Source organism: Prunus dulcis, chromosome 3 (genome assembly GCF_902201215.1).
Source record: "Prunus dulcis chromosome 3, ALMONDv2, whole genome shotgun sequence".
Lineage (NCBI taxonomy): Eukaryota > Viridiplantae > Streptophyta > Magnoliopsida > Rosales > Rosaceae > Prunus > Prunus dulcis.
In genome coordinates, this window is record NC_047652.1 from 19,661,523 (window position 1) to 19,677,748 (window position 16,226).

General features: G+C 37.6%; 3 protein-coding genes and 1 long non-coding RNA gene across 4 annotated transcripts; 2 read left to right on the forward strand and 2 right to left on the reverse strand.

Moving 5' to 3' along the window:
• Nucleotides 1-241: 241 nt before the first annotated feature.
• On the forward strand, nt 242-627 carry LOC117622935. The gene is made up of 2 exons (XR_004585050.1): nt 242-310; nt 389-627. It is a non-coding gene; the product is annotated as an uncharacterized LOC117622935 (long non-coding RNA).
• A 733-nt stretch (nt 628-1,360) lies between these two features.
• LOC117622425 (G-type lectin S-receptor-like serine/threonine-protein kinase At4g03230) lies at nt 1,361-5,639 on the reverse strand. The gene is made up of 8 exons (XM_034353092.1): nt 4,301-5,639; nt 3,471-3,965; nt 3,049-3,213; nt 2,759-2,949; nt 2,395-2,605; nt 2,053-2,290; nt 1,755-1,905; nt 1,361-1,663 (listed from the first exon to the last, which is right to left on the reverse strand). Exons 1-8 carry the CDS (start codon nt 5,622-5,624, stop codon nt 1,361-1,363), a joined length of 3,078 nt encoding a protein of 1,025 aa, XP_034208983.1. The 5' UTR covers nt 5,625-5,639.
• A 2,815-nt stretch (nt 5,640-8,454) lies between these two features.
• Nucleotides 8,455-9,721, forward strand: LOC117623528 (zinc finger protein CONSTANS-LIKE 1-like). The gene is made up of 2 exons (XM_034354539.1): nt 8,455-9,160; nt 9,253-9,721. Exons 1-2 carry the CDS (start codon nt 8,654-8,656, stop codon nt 9,463-9,465), a joined length of 720 nt encoding a protein of 239 aa, XP_034210430.1. The 5' UTR covers nt 8,455-8,653; the 3' UTR covers nt 9,466-9,721.
• Nucleotides 9,722-13,142: 3,421 nt separating this feature from the next.
• On the reverse strand, nt 13,143-16,072 carry LOC117622068 (frataxin, mitochondrial). Its single transcript, XM_034352591.1, has 5 exons — nt 15,627-16,072; nt 15,259-15,331; nt 15,071-15,118; nt 14,887-14,981; nt 13,143-13,636 (listed from the first exon to the last, which is right to left on the reverse strand). The coding sequence occupies exons 1-5, from the start codon at nt 16,004-16,006 to the stop codon at nt 13,507-13,509; spliced, it is 726 nt and encodes a 241-aa protein (XP_034208482.1). The 5' UTR covers nt 16,007-16,072; the 3' UTR covers nt 13,143-13,506.
• Nucleotides 16,073-16,226: the final 154 nt, after the last annotated feature.

Sequence of the window (16,226 nt, forward strand, 5' to 3'; positions counted from 1 at the left end):
TAAATCTGTTTTTGTAATATGTTTAAATCTGTTTATGTAATCTGTATAAATCTGTTTTTGTAATCTGTTTAAATCTGTTTTTGTAATGTGTTTTTGTTTAAATCTGTTTTTGTAATCTGTTTAAATATGTGTTTGTAATCTGTGTTTGTAATCTGTTTTTGTAATCTGTTTTTGTTTAAATCTGTGTTTGTAATCTGTTTTTGTAATCTGTTTTTATAATCTGTTTTTATAATCTGTTTTTGTATAAGACTCTCCATGACAAATTTGAATAAGACTCTCCCTTCTTAGTGTGATTAAGATATGTTGGAAGGTATTTTTATTGCATCTTATTTTAATTATGATTTGTTGATGGTGAAACTTTGTGTTAATCCTTTTAAGTGTTGTGTAGGTTGCTTTGTGAAGGCTTTTGGAAGAATGGATGCAACATATTTTTTGCAAGGATATTATCTCTATGTGTATTTTTGTGATGGGTTGTAATCTTTAATGTCATAAGTTTAATTTGGTTGGTGTATTATTTTTTGTAATGGTTTGTAAGAGATTATATTTCCTTTCCTTGGTTGGTTGGTTGAATGTGTGTGTGAGATTTATTTAGTCTAGAAACTTAGATTGGAATGATGGATTTTTATAGCTTGAATGTCCATAATTTCAGGTTTTGAAAGACAAGTAAAAAGTGTTTTGGGCTTGTTCATAAGAATTTAATAGGTTTTGGCAATTTGACAACAAAAAAAAGGGTTTTGGCTGAAATGAAATCGGATTGGGCTTTGTTTTGCTAAAAAAAATATGATTTGGGCTTTTTTTGGCCCCAAATAAATCAGATTTAGGCTTTTGAAAAATTGTAAAAATGGGCTCAAGCCCAAACCGAGACAAAGCTGACCCGACCCGAGAACCGAGCCCATTTTCGGTTCGGCCCATTTTTTGGATTTCACCCTATACCCGACCCGACCCGAGAACCGAGCTCCACTTCGGTTTGGCTTGCGGGTCGGCCAAAATTTGACCCGACCCGAACCGTGCCCAGGCCTACATGCTCTAGCTGTGTATGGGGTTGGATTGGATCGTTTTGCTGTCTGGAATTCCGATTTTGAAACCTTGGTTCAGTAAGAAAAACCTATAAACTGGGTGGCTTGAATTATTTGCGGCCTTACTAAACTTGGGCCATAAAACTGCAAAAATTACAAACTAGAAAACAGGGAGCTTCTATAATGAGGAGTTATGTTAAGGGGTTCAATCCAACAGTCCGATAATAATTTGACAGCTATTAAGAACCTTCTTATTATAACCTATCATTCTTCTAGCCTTCTTACTAGAAAAAATGTCTTGAAAAGGATATAAAGACTAACTACAGCCTCAAACCATTCTTTCATTATCTACCTTCATCTAGAGTTGTAGTTATTTCAGCAAATGTTTCTGGCTTAGTAGAAGAAGAAGCTGTGCTAGAGTTGCCTCTCCTTGGGAGAAAGGCTGGTTGTTTAGGAGTTGGAGAGATTGCAATTTCACTGTCAAGCATGGTAAGAACATTTGACATGGTGGGACGATCAACAGGGTCTTCTTGTACGCATAAGAGCCCAACATTGACACACTTCATGAATTGACTTTTGTTGCAACTTTCATCCAAAGTCGTGTCCATTAGTTCCGAGGCCTTGTTTTCTGTCCACAGTCTCCATGCCTGGGAAAATGTTTAAATTTCAAATGTTGTAAAGTATAAAATGGGGATGAAGCAAATAAATGGGCATGAAAGATTCATTCAACAGACTTACATAATTTATGAGGCTGAAAGTTTGTTTGGATTGATAAAATCCTGTGTTCTTTTTTCCACTGATTATCTCAAGAAGAACAACACCGAAGCTATACACATCTGATTTCACTGAGAAAATTCCATCTAATGCATACTCTGGAGACATGTAACCACTGCATCACAAATTATAATAACAGTTCGTAAAATATGCAGGCACCAAAGCACTTCCCTCTAAAAGGGTCAACGACTCGAAATTTCAAATTTGTGCTACAATTATGAAATATCCACCCTGAAATTTAAACCGTCCACACGAAACTTACTAAGTTCCAACTACTGTGTTTGTGTTCGACTCAGTTTCTTTGCCTCCAACAATCCTCGCCAAGCCAAAGTCAGATATTTTGGGGTTCATCTCCTCATCTAAGAGAATGTTGCTGGTTTTCAAATCTCTGTGAATGATCCTCAATCTGGAATCTTGATGAAGATAAAGAAGTCCTCGAACGATTCCCAAAATGATGTTAAAGCGCATCTCCCAATTAAGAACCAAGCTTTTTGTATGATCTGGCAAAATTTGCATTTTCCGTTAGAGAAACTTGGGAGATCTGGTGATCAAGAAACCATATATGATGCAGTAAAAAAAACTGAAATGAGGACTAGGAACAAACCAAATATAAAGATGTCTAAGCTTTTGTTAGGCATGTACTCATAGAGTAAAATTTTTTCTTCTCCTTTGATGCAATATCCTTTAAGCCTAACAAGGTTTCGGTGTTGAAGTTTGGCAATCAGCACCACCTCATTCTTAAATTCCTGTAAGCCTTGTCCTGAAGCCCTTGATAACCTCTTTACTGCAATCTCTTGATCTCCAAGAAACTTTCCCTGGACAAAAAAAAATTCCCTCTCACATGAATTTACAACTAACCAGAATACATTAATGATAAAACAATTTTGGAGGGAAAATAACACAACACATAAAATGTTGCTAAGGTGGCTCAATTGCAATGAAATGGAAAACAAGTATTCCTCCATTACCTTATAAACAGGGCCATAGCCCCCTTGTCCAAGCTTGTTTGCATTTGAAAAATTATCTGTAGCGTCTAGTATGCTTTGCAAATCGAAAAAGGGTACATCTATACCTTTCTCATCTTCTTCCTTGAACTCACCTGTGTCTATCAACTCTTGGACTCGCCTTTCACTATCAAGTTGTGCTCGATTTATTTTATCTAAGACATGAAATTGAAGAATATTATTCTCATGCTGTCATTCAATAGGACCAATCCTGCAGATGTTCATGCATAGAGTGCATATAGCAAAGTAGTTACCTTGTCTCTTGGTTATCTTTCTTCTCCATATATAAACACAAACGATGCATGCAAGAAAAATTCCGCTTGTAACAACTGCCACAACTATCAGTATCGGAGACACTGGCACTTTCCTTCTTGGTTGTTCTTCTATTTGCGATTTTGGTGTCTGTTGAAGATTACCTTCTATAAGAAAGCAAGAGGAAATTCTACATGAAGTTGTTATCATGTAATTAGATTACTGAAGTGAACAATCTAAAATGACATGATGCATTTATAATGAGCCAAATAAATGATTGGATTTATCAGTTAAATTCTACTTAGTTTCAGTTATTTCTATGATTTCTACTCAGACGGACAAGCATTGGTCCCAACATAAATTGATTTGCACTAACAGGTTCATGCATCAGCGCAATTTTATGCCTAGCCTAACGCGTTCTCACCTTGAGTACAATTTAAGTTAAAGCCACTCCATTGATAATTGGCATTGCAAAGGCATCTTTTCTTTCCATCGCTTGCTGGACTGCAAGTTGAATGTGGCCAACCCCTGCAGTCTGCAGATATTGTACAGGCTGGTTCCAGCGGCAGCTCCCAACCTATTTCTACTGCATTAGTACCTCCGGATGAAACTTGAGAACTAAAATTTCCCAGGGGAACATAGCACCATCTGGTCACTGTGAATGGAGATAGGTTCAGCTGCTGACTTTGGACTCTGTTCATAGGATCACAATTTTTGGTTTGGATGACGAATCTTTGTGTACTTGGGTTGATACTAATAACTCTAAAGAATGTGCCTGTCAGTCCCACGAAGCTAAGCTGGCCTATGATGGTGCTGCAATTGAAACGGGAATACATGGGGTCACCACAATCCGGTCCAGTGCTCAGGGGATAAGGAATGATGGTTGTGCCACAAGGCTTGCAGTCTCTTACGGTTGATTCTGCACAAGATGTAATTTCTTGATTGTCATAACGAACTAAAAAATTAACATTAACCTCATGCTTCTGCAATCTTACTCACATGTAAAAGCTTAACATAGAATGCTTCTAGTATATAACACGGACTGTTTAGTTGTGTATGTGTGTAGAGTTTGTTACTCCTACGCACGTATGACATCCCTCAACATTATTGATTGTAGTTAATTTCATCCTAACTGAGGTGCTTTAAACTCTCACTCTCTTACATCTTTTTTCAACTGTAAAGTAGTTTGGTGAAACAAACCAACAACTGCATATGTTCCATCGTAATCCAAAATTAAACAGAGAAATGCAATACCTAAACTAGACAAGGCTACTCGAACAGAGAGGTTGTGGCCATTATCATACTCTTCTTCAAGATTATTTAGATCGCTCGACCATGTCCAGCACAAGGAAGTAGCAGTATCCCTGCTAGTGCTGTTTACACCTGCACCATATGAGAAAGCCTGGCACTGGCAGCTATTTAAGCACGCTTTCCTGCATTGTATTTCATCTTCAGAAGTTATTTGTGCGTCTGGATTTCCCACTTTCATCATCTTCAAGCTCAAGAAAGTGTCCCTGCTACATATTGTCGACTCCCTTGCGCATCCATCTGAAAAGTCTCCGACTTCCCATTGCTCTGCAAACTGAGGTTTAAACCCTGGCAAACATTTGCACACCAACGGCCAATTATTAAAGTTACAGCTGCCAAAGTTCCCACAAGCATTAAGCACTCTGCATCGATCTCTTGGCTCCTTCCATAACAAATTCCATTGCTTTGTGTGATTAATCCAGGTCAAAAACTGTACCTCCCCAGTAAAACTCATCAGCATTCTTGTATAATTATAGTCCAATCTTGTCACAGTTGTAAAATTATTATATTTATTTGGTCCTCTAGATCTGGCAGTACTCTTGCTGAAATTTGATAATAGATCTAGTGGAGGAAACATTCCGGCCGAGCTAGAAAATTTACTACCTGACCCTCCACTTCTCCAGTAAGGAGTCGAATTTTTTAAGGTAACAAACTGGTCTCCTTCTTGATCTAGTTTGAACGTGAAGTCGCCGATTCTCGGGTCGTCTTGGTCTCTCCATGAAGTCAATTCTAAGCTTTGATCCATCACCATCCCAGGAATGAATGTATCAGTTGGACTGTCAAAGCTCTGCCACAAAATATTATTCACTGCCAACTGATCGTTACCATCACTTAACACCAGGTTCCCAGAATCCATGAGCTTCACCATCGAGTTGAGAGCAGAAGGGGAGACTGCAAAGTTTGCTGACCAATAAGGATGTCCAGTAGTTGCATCCGACACATGGAGGGTACTTTTGATTTCAATAACTCCAATGGAATTGGCAGGAACTGGCGTATCTCTGTTGGAAACCCATACAACTGTCCTTGGATTCAGTTGATGATACCATATACCAACGTATCTTCCATTGTCAGACGTTCCTGCTTCTGTAGATGAAGGTGTAAAGAATCCCAGTTCAAATCTTCTTCCAGCTGAAACAAGACCTTCTGATCCGTCGTCCCTAATTGGATCGTCGCGTGACGTTAGAGTATCTCTAGCAGTAGCAGAGCAAAACAGGTGGTGAGAAAAGCACAACAAGAGTAACGCATAGGAGGAGAAGATGGAAGATAGCATGCGATTTGCAAACCATGAAAGGTTGGAAATAAACATAATACTGGGAGACAAACACATGTGCTTGGCTCGAGGGAGTCTACTGGTAGTCGTATCAACATTCATTTGTTTCCCTTGTTTAGTATCAGAAAATGTGAGGTTTACGCCAATAGTGCTCTGCAATTTGCACCTAGAACAAACACTTGATATACCAGCCAAAGCAGAAAATGTTATTCCTGTAGCAATCAGTCAATGTTTTCATATGACTTTAGAGGAAGCTGCATGATTGAATAGTAGTAGCTGGCTCAATGTGGAGTCAAGGTCGTCTGAGTTTGGTTTTATTGCATCTTTTCTTTGTGTCCACTGATTCACTTTCATTTATCTCCCTCCCTCTCATTTTGTTATTTGTAAATTTCTCAAGGTCTCGAACTCCTTTGGTCCTACTTCATATATTTCAAAATTTCCCATTATCGCTGACTTTTCTTCCCTCTGAAAATCAAATTTTGCTTTCAATTTTTTAGATTTTGAGAAATTTTTTGGAGGCAACCGCATTTCCGTTGGGCTGGGCTTCGGTCATGCAGCTTCTAACTCATATTTGTAAGCTGTTAAAAAACGTATGGATTGGATTAGCGTTCTCATTTCGTTATTATGGAAAGATTTAAAATGAATACGATAATAATCTGATTCAATGCAAATTTGATGTTTACTAGATATAGATTGAGACGTTGAATTTGACCATATAACTACGATTCGGATATGACAACCGATTAAAAATAGATGCATTTGTAGATTAGGCTCAACCTTACCCGCCATGAAATACAACCTTGTATGACATACATTGTAGATCCAACGGTGATTATCATTTTAAAAAGCTAAAAGGGGAAAAGATGAACGTACTGATCAAAAGAGTTGAAGTTGATGAATGATATACATTGTTGAACTATGAACTTTGCAGCTTATAGCCTTCTTCTTTGGTCTTTATTTGAACTTTACAGATATCCAGGTTGTGATTGCTGTGGATTTTTCAATTTTCTAATGGCAATATGAAATACTAAATTTGGGCCTTAAAACTGAAAAAATTACAAACTAGAAAACAAGGAGCTTTTATAATGAGGAGTTATGTTAAGGGGTTCAATTCAACAATTCGATAATAATTTGACGACTATTAAGAACCTCCTATTATAACCTATCATTCTTCTAGCCTTATTAGGGCCAGTTTGGCATTGTTATGCTGTGAAAATAATCGCTGTCAAATTTACTGTGAGAGAAATCAGCTGTAAGATAAAGTAGTTTGGTGTTTGGTAAAAATTTTGTTAAAAGTATTGTTGGTATTGATTTTACTCATAATCAGAAAATGATTGCAGATTAATCATTAAATCTAGCTCCTCTTCGAAACTGATTCCTGCATAATCAGAAAATGAAAGCACCTCATTAGTTGCTTTCCTTTATAGTTTCTCTCACAATAATTTTTAACACTAAGTGATTTTCTTACAGTTTAGCAAACGGGTTGGGTTTCCCAAAAATTTTTAAAAATCGCTTATCACCTCAAATAAACAATGCCAAATAGGCATTTACTAAAAAACATGTCTTATTAAAACTATTGGGCCTTAGCCCAAAATGAGATATGACCGGCCCAAACACCTAGGCCCAGTTTACAAATTTTGATCAAAGTGGGCCTTATTGTTCGATTTCGATTACAGATTTGGCCTTACGACTGGACCGATTCGGTAGCCGATTTGAATTCAAAACCGAGCCGGCTCGAACCATACCTACCCCTAGTGTACAATTTATATCTATTTCTCAATAAACGACGAGTCGTGTTATTGCAGAATAACCAGCCACTCGTTCATTGTCATTCATTCGAGACCGAGGAGGATTGGCGAATGGCATGTTGAGCGCGTGGACTTCACGAGTCTTATCTTTTACTTTATTTATTTATTTATTCATTCATAAAATATCTTATAAATTTTTTAATCAAAGCGACCGTAAGAATTAGAGGTGGACATCAATCGGAGCCGGGAAATGCAGGGCTGAAAATCGCACGGGTTGGGGCCCAGTGTACACGTAATACATAGAAAATCAGTTGCAGGTGCGAAGACCCACGTGGTTCGATGGCCCAAATGACGACACGTAAGCGAAACGAATCTCCCACATTGATATCTGCCACCTGGACGACATGTCAGCCACGCGAACCAACGATTTAAAAAATATCCTGCAAGGGCTGCACCAACCAAAGGGGCAAAGACCGAAGGGCCCCTCAGGATATATTCAGACCACATAAAGCTTTTGTTCCCTCAGAAGCCGACACCTGGCACCGCGAAGCACCACAGCCTCAGCTTTTGGTCCTCTCTCTCAACCTTTCAACCTTTGGACCATTGCGGTGGTGTTCTCACACACAAACCAAGAGGTTCTGTGGGTCGTTAGCATCCATTTACTATCTTATAATGACTTTTTTACCCTCGTTTACTTGGTATTCAAATCAATTTCTTTTCCTTTCTTCTCTCTCGTTGAAAAGAAATTGGACTTAAATTTTGGTCAATTTTCTGGAATTGGATGACAAGATTTTCCTTTTTTTCACCAATATCACCTTCCATTTCCTCACCAAATAAGTAAATTTCATATCCGTGCAATTACCTGCAAATTATATACATTGCGTAAAATAGATTTTTTATGATTATCGGAGAAAGTTGCTTAAATTCAAGCAACAGCTTCATTATCAAGCTCAAAGCTTAAAAGTAAAATTGAATACGTGCGATCATTCACAAGCGAGGTAAATATTTTTTTGTATTACTTATCTTCCATTTACCATTGGTGTAATGTTTGCAGGTTGAGAAGATGATACGTCAAAAACTTGTGCCTCGAATGGTAAAATCGTTATTAAAGGCAAAAGCAAGGTTGTTGCTATAAAACACTGCAAGTGGTCCTTTCCTTCCTTCTCTCTTCTTTCCCACTCATCCCGTACAAGAGAGAATAAAATTCCGAGAAACACACAGAGAAACTGAGAGAAAAAATCTGAAAACTCAAGACGGACTTTGAGTCCTTTTGCAAGAGAGATGAAGAACTGCGAGCTGTGCCAGCTTCCTGCAAGAACCTATTGCGAATCGGACCAGGCGATTTTATGCTGGGACTGCGACGCCAAGGTTCACGGTGCCAATTTCTTGGTGGCGAGGCACTCTAGGAGCCTCCTCTGCCATTCGTGCCAGTCTCCGACGCCTTGGAAGGCCTCCGGTGAAAAGCTCGGCCATACGTTTTCCGTGTGCGAGAGCTGTGTGGTCAGAGATGAAAGCAGAGACGAAGACGAAGAGAGCCAAGGCGGCAATGATAATGAATTTGACTCCGATAACGATCCAGATGATGATGATGATGATGATTTTGATGAGGACGGAGATAATCAGGTGGTGCCGTGGTCTTCGACGACCCCGCCTCCACCGTCGCCGAGCTCATCGAGCAGCGAAGAGGCTGCGAGTGCGTTAAACAATGGCGATACAGAAGGTCCCAAAACGGCCACCACCGTTTCGTTGAAGCGAATCAGAGAAACGGCTTCGGATCTTCGCTCTCAGGTACGTTTTGCTCTGTTTTCGTTATTTTCTTTCAAAACTGTCTTTGATTCCCGTTTTACAACGGTTAAGATTCGTGCGTGCTTCTATCACAGGACGATCTCGACCGTTCATCTTCTCGACGGAGGTACGGCTCAGCTTCGGCAGCTCAAGCGAGTCGGCCCGAACCCGACGGCGGAGCCACTTCGTTTGACTCCTCGCGACCACGAAAAGACCGGAGAATCGATCTAAACGGGCCGGGTTCGCCGTCCGAACCCGTTATTGAGTCGAAGATGATATATCGCCGGGAAGATAGCCTTCGATCTTGACGCTTCTGAGCGTCCTGGCCGTTGGATATGAGGTAGTTTATGATGATAATTCTTTTACTTACCTAACAACAGTCTCAACTGATCCTGATTTGACCAGTAGTTAAATTTGTATTAGTCAGACAATTTGTTTTAATTTTTTTTCTTATTTTAACCGCGATAGTAATTCTGATTCTTCCTTTTCGTGTCGTGCCATATATTGTAAAGAAACTCTTTTTGGCATATGGAAATGGAATCTTTATGTTTCTTTTTAATTTAATTTCCTTTTTTCTTGCTTGGATTTTTTCTTCCTTTTAATTAGGGTGTCACGCTCTTAACGTGCCATTAATTGGAAAGTAAACAGATCATTAAGGAATTTGTGGATTAAGTGATTAAAAGTAGTTATCTATTTGAGATGTTGTGTTTAAATTTCCATCCTCCAATATCACTTGTATCAAATAAATAGTGAAAACACGGTAGTAAGTACAAATCTACCCACGAATGATTTGTAACAAATTTGATAGTTAAATGAATTTTTTGTTTAAAGCATGTGTTTAAAACTTAAATGATTCTCATCAGAGCACAAGAAACAGTGAAACGGAATATGTTTTTGCCAAAAATACTTTCACGCGTCTTTGGAAATTTTGATTTTTATGTTGGTGTAAGAATGTATGGCTGTGGCAGTAGAATGTGATGGAGGCACATAAATGTGTGGTGTGGAGTAAAAGACCGAGTCTGTCTCTGCACTTTGATGGAGGTGGCGTGATGGCCTTTCCTTTAGGCATGGCAGGTGTCAGAAAATGCCATGGCCAATTCTTTGGCACGCGGATAAACCATGCTCCATAGAAATGGTTGGTTCCTTTAGTCTTAGATTGGGAATTTGGGACCTTTGAATGTGCTTTTAAACGGTTATATTTCAAAAACCAGTGAATGATAATAGTGAGCTGAGAATTGAGATTGATTGGTTGGGTTGGGTACTTGTCTAAATTCCCAAGCTTTGCTCTATATACCACACGTCTTCTTGCACCCTCCCCTGTATAGTAGATAGTAGGGAGGTTGAGTAAGATTGACTGGTTCTAAGTAGTAGTTGTAGATCAAGCTACTTTTTTTTTTTTTTTCCATACAACAATAACTAAATTAAACTAATCTAATCTATTGGGAGAGTTATTTGAATTTTATTTTGTATCGAAAAGAAGTAAATTTCATTAACCAAAAGCATTGTTTCCACTAAAGTTATCAACAATACAATTCGTGAGTCACACATGACCTTCTTCTAACTAATAATAAGCATCTTGTTCGTGTAAAACAAATCGGACAATAACATGAGCCACTTTGTTACACTTCCTAGGTCGAAATTGAACTTCTTTTTAAAGAAAAATGAGTAAACAAATTTCTCACATTATTCAAAATGTTGCCGACATCAATCCAAATAGTCTCCTCTATAAATTGCATTTGCAGCAAATAAAATTCTATGAGAAGAGAGAAAAAACCAGCATCTACAGCAAATAAAAATTCCTTTGCAATCAACAGCTTTGCAGGCTAAAGGCACCCATAAAAACTCAACAATCGTTTCGAATTTGAGTGCAAAGAAAACACACTAACCGAGGTCTGCGTAAATCAAGCTACGTTGATTGGGCATGAATCATGATAGGTTGCAACTAACCACGTACCCAATTAGCCTTTCAGCTTTTACTAGACACACCCATATCATAACTTTGTGAGTTATGAGGTTAGGCCCTAATTGGGTACTTCATAAATATTTTATTTTCGTGGTGGTTCAACTTTACATCTTCTGTCTTTGGGAGTTTTCTTCTTAATCTCAAAGGATAATGGCAGATAGATATTTGCTTGTAGGTTTGTTTATTGTTTTCTCAACAAATATCTGAGCTTAAGACCTTAAACAAAGCTGATTATTATTAGTTAATGGAGAAAATGAGGATTTTTTCTTCTGTATAATATATTATTGCAGGTTTTATTTAAGGCCGGCCTTCACATCAAGTGGGGCAATCGTTTCTTCATTAAACCTCTATTATACATAATCAGAGTGATTAAGCATAAACAAATAAATAATAACAAGAATAAAGCTCCAAGTAAAGAGGTTGTGGTTGAGAGTGGTTCTCGCTTGCTCTTCTCAGCAGAGGCCACATGCTCATCAACCAATCATCTTTAATCTAATCACCTTTTTAACAATAATACTTTTTTAAGGGTTGTTATTAAGGAACCTTGGCAATTGGCATAAAGTAGAAGAGAGCTAGTCGGAAGAAAAGGAAGAGGATTGTTTTCTTGTGGTGGAGGATTGTTTTAGGTGTTTGTTTTCTTTCTTTGGGGAGGGTGTGGGGGGAGGAATTAATGGTTGTGTTGTTTGGTTGTATGGCACTATGTAATGGTACGATTCTGAAATTTCTAAACCAGAAACGTAAAAAGACCTGCTAGCAGGTCTTTTACTCATCTTGGAATTCTACTGACCAGGACTTGATGAAACATGACACCATGATGGTGACAAAAGAAGCTTGTTTTTCCATCCCCATTCTTTGTAAGATGTCATTTAATTCCTGTATGTCAGAGTATAGTAACTAAAGAAAGTCCCCCGTGGAACTAAACTACTAGCGTTTATCGAGTAATAGCTCACGTGCACTTGGACGATTGTGTGTCCTTGATGGATTATGCGACTCACTTTTATCAATGGTTAGTTGACGATTCTTATAAGTCTGAATGTAACCACCTCGCTGTCTTCTGAATTCAATGATTCTTATAAATTTCACGCTCTTTTGTACATTGACGTGGAAAGAACGTAAAAGTTATTTTTTAGATTTGAAGTAATAATTCTCAATCGATGATATCTAAAAGTTTGTTTTTTCAAGGTTTTCGGGGAAATGCTATTTTGTTCCACGTTCAACAATGGAGGTTCATCTAAAATTTTCACTTTCATTTCTAGCCACCCAATTGGTAAAGCTAAGGCATATTTTGAGAGGATAAAAACCAACTACAGAAAAGTAAGCCCTTTGCTATAATAATCTAGTAGGCTAATAATAGCCTACTATTGCATTAAAATACTTAACTTGTTAATTAATGGTGCTAAACCTCCTCTAATTCGTTCAATTATTGATCTCATTTTCACGTTTTATACATTTATAAATGTTAATATCAACAAGAAATAACTGTTGTATTAGATTGAAAGGAATCATCTTATCTCATCTCAATCCTAAACCAACTGGGATTTTTATTCAACCAAATATAATATTATTTTAAAATAGTGCAACCAAATCAAATGTTTATTAGTCTTGAATTGATGTCAACTACGAGGTGCTTCATTTCAAACTACCTTCTCTATAAACAAAAGGGACAACTTACAAAATATCAGTTCTTAATTATATCATCAATCCCTTGCAACTTGGAAATGAAACTTCACATTGCTTATTTTTCATTTGCAAATCCATCATTTATTTTGTTTAATCCCATGGAAATAGGAGATTCTGCATGATGCGGAGAATGCTTGCCTCCTTCCATGAAAGAAGATACCCCTCATTCCTGTAAATCAAAACAATTTGATATATGTGCAAAAATAATTCATAAAAAACACAAACTTTTGCACACATATTATATTGTCATTGACATGAATGTAAGAGTTCCTACTTAAACGGAAGGAGGAAAGTATTTTTCTTTTGATGCTATTAGTTAACTACGCAGAAAAGAACTTATGCTTACAAGTCAATTACAATTTTGTTAATACCATAAACAATATTACAATGTTGTTGCCTCAAAAGAATGACATGAATTTCTTCTGGTGCCTTTCCCTTAACCTTAAGCATGCTTATCTGTGGCTTATTAGAATGCTCGTAATCTTATACCATATTCACAGAATAATTGCCATCACAAAAACAAGATTTTAAAACAAACAAATTTTCTGACAAATTAATTAACTAACTAATCAAGATAGATTACAACTAAACACCACGAACAAAAGCATCCTACTGTGGAGGGCTCCAAAATGTTTTCTGGAAGTAAAACTATCAGCACTGAAATTAATTTCTGTGTGAAACTATATTGGCCACCTTCTGGGGTGGTTTATGAAAGGCTGATTGGTTCGCCACACAGTTCCTCCATCTCGCTTTCTAGAAGTTTCAATAAATGAGCTTTGGTCCTTCTATAAACCCAAGCTTGAGCATTCCGATCCCAGTCAAATCTGAAAGGACCACTGCATGAAGAACATATATATTTTAGCAAAATGAAAGAAAAACTTAGCTAAGCACGGTGCAAAATAGTGAGTATTAAACCCGGCGTGGATTTCTCAACAGCATAAATAAGCTAGATGTGAATAGAGAAAGAGCACAAAAATGCCTATCATGGTTTTACAATATCAGTATAGGTACTTGTCAAGATGGTGACTACACGAGACCTAATTTACATCACATGAGACCTAATTTACATCACATGGCATTTTACGTCAAAGACATGACAGGGATTGTGAAGCATTCCCCTTCAGTAAATACATGGCTCAAAAGGTACAGGCAGTCTAGTTAGCGTAAAAAAGGAATGTCAATACACATCAGATTGCAAACATGTTATACATGAAAGCATCGAAGAAGACTGGGCAGATGCATGATGGTAAGAAGTCTTCCCTCAGAATATTGGCACATGAATATTGATTTCTGAGATTGATTACAAATAAAACTGTGCCCAAATGGATGGGATTTGCCATACACACAACCTATATGGAAGCAGAGGAAGGGCACAGGTTGCAATCTAAGGGATGCCATTCAAGGCTCTGAACATCATTTTTCAGATAACATCTCCTAAATTAGTTTGAGCTTCCTTTCCCAAATCTTGTGGGAGACTTTGCATTCATGAGAATCACATAATTCAAGCCTGCATCGCTTCAACTAAAAACCTAGAGACTTTTGAAAAATTGTAAGATCATAGTTAAATTCTGTATTTTATCATTCAATCACAAGTTTAAATGTTTAGTTTCCAATCACAAACACATGCTAAGGTGTGTACGAATTGCAAAAAAAAATGCCTCTATCAAGGAAATACGAATAAGCCATGGATTCCGATGTAAACTCAAAGACCAAACACGCAAAAGCACATCATTTGAAGATCAAAAGATGTTCATTCACACATTTCATTCTATATATGCATACGCTTGGTACGGTGTGACAGATCAGCCCATTTAGTGTTGCCTGTTGAGAATATCCAGTTTTAATGACAGTACACAATCAATGAGTTTTCCAGGTTACCAAACTGTTCATACAGAAACTGTACATTTAGTTGATGCAATCCAAACAATGGCATGAACCCAAGGCATCAAAAGATTCACAAACATTTTGATACACCAACATATAGATCACAATGCAACAACAGATCTTGGTTTTTAAAATGCTACATAAAATACACAATCACACACTCAAACCTGAAACCAACAAGAGTGACAACTAGAAAACATACCTCACTGGGGAAGACAACCAAAGTTGTCTATTTGGTGTTTGTTTGTTCAAAACATAGGTGCCGAGATCCCCGAGTTTTAAGGTCAGCACCTCATTCTGCCAAATGCAAACACAATTAGTTACAAAAAGTTAAATTACATTCCTTATTAGTTAATCAATTCCAAACACCAATCAGCCATTCTCACCCCATAGTCGATGTCAAAGCCATCAACTTGAACGCTATCTCCATATTCCTGTCCAAGTAGGATTGTCAATGAAAAGATAACAAAATAACAGTGCATGATGGGTTAGGTACCAAAAGAAAGAAACCAATGCATAATGTGTTTGAAACTCGAATTACTCAGCATGAAAAGGAATGGAAGGAAAGAATCACCTCAAATTTCTCTTGAAGATCATGTATTGTAGTATCAGCTAGCTTGTGAAATTCATCCTCCTGCAGTACAGAACTGTGTTCACATCAATTTATCAGCAACATTCACTTTAAGCCTCTAAAGGAAACAACAATTTCAACTAAAATTCCATTTCCACCAAAAAAATCGCCATCGTTACAAAATTTCTAATAGATCAACAACTTAAGTAAACAAATTTTGCAACTTTCAATAAAAATAATGCAAACGAAACTTAGTTGAAGCAACATCAACTTCTTAATAGCCTTTAAAAAAAAAAAAAATCAAAACTTCCTTTCCTTATTTTTGCTAGTACGCAAACAGAAGCTAAGTTTGATGAAAAATTGGCACGTACCGATAATCGATAGCGGCGGGGACTTCAGCATCGTTGAGGTTCAAAGGGCTAGAACAGAAGCTTCTAGAATCAATCCAATAACGAGGTCCGTGACTGTTCTCAGAGAGATGTAGAGATTTCGAAGCTGTTAAAAGGTACAAAGACGACCTGAAAGTCGAAGAAGAAGCAGAACATGTAGGTTTCAGAAGCCTCGAGAGCCTTCTCAGGGGAAGCAGCTTTGAAGCCATAGCGTCGTCGTCAGGTAACAGCTTCTCTTGGCCTGAGCTTGAGGTTGCAGATGGGGATGGTCCTAATTGGGCCGAAGACAAAGTTACCCGGGGCTCATTATTGGGCCCTGATATATTGTATTTTTTGGGCATTTGACCCAAAAAAAGAGTCATTCTATTTTACCATCTATTCTAAAGCAGGTGCGTGTTGAAGCTTGTTTGATAATGCCTTTGGAACGACTAAAAATATGTTTCTGACAACTGAAAAAACCAATAATTAAAGCTTTTGGCGGAAAATCTAAAAAATACTTATGGGTTATAAAGCTTACGTGAATGTTTAACAACATTCCAATGTGCTTATAATAAAAGAGTTCCTAGGAAAAGTACTTATGAG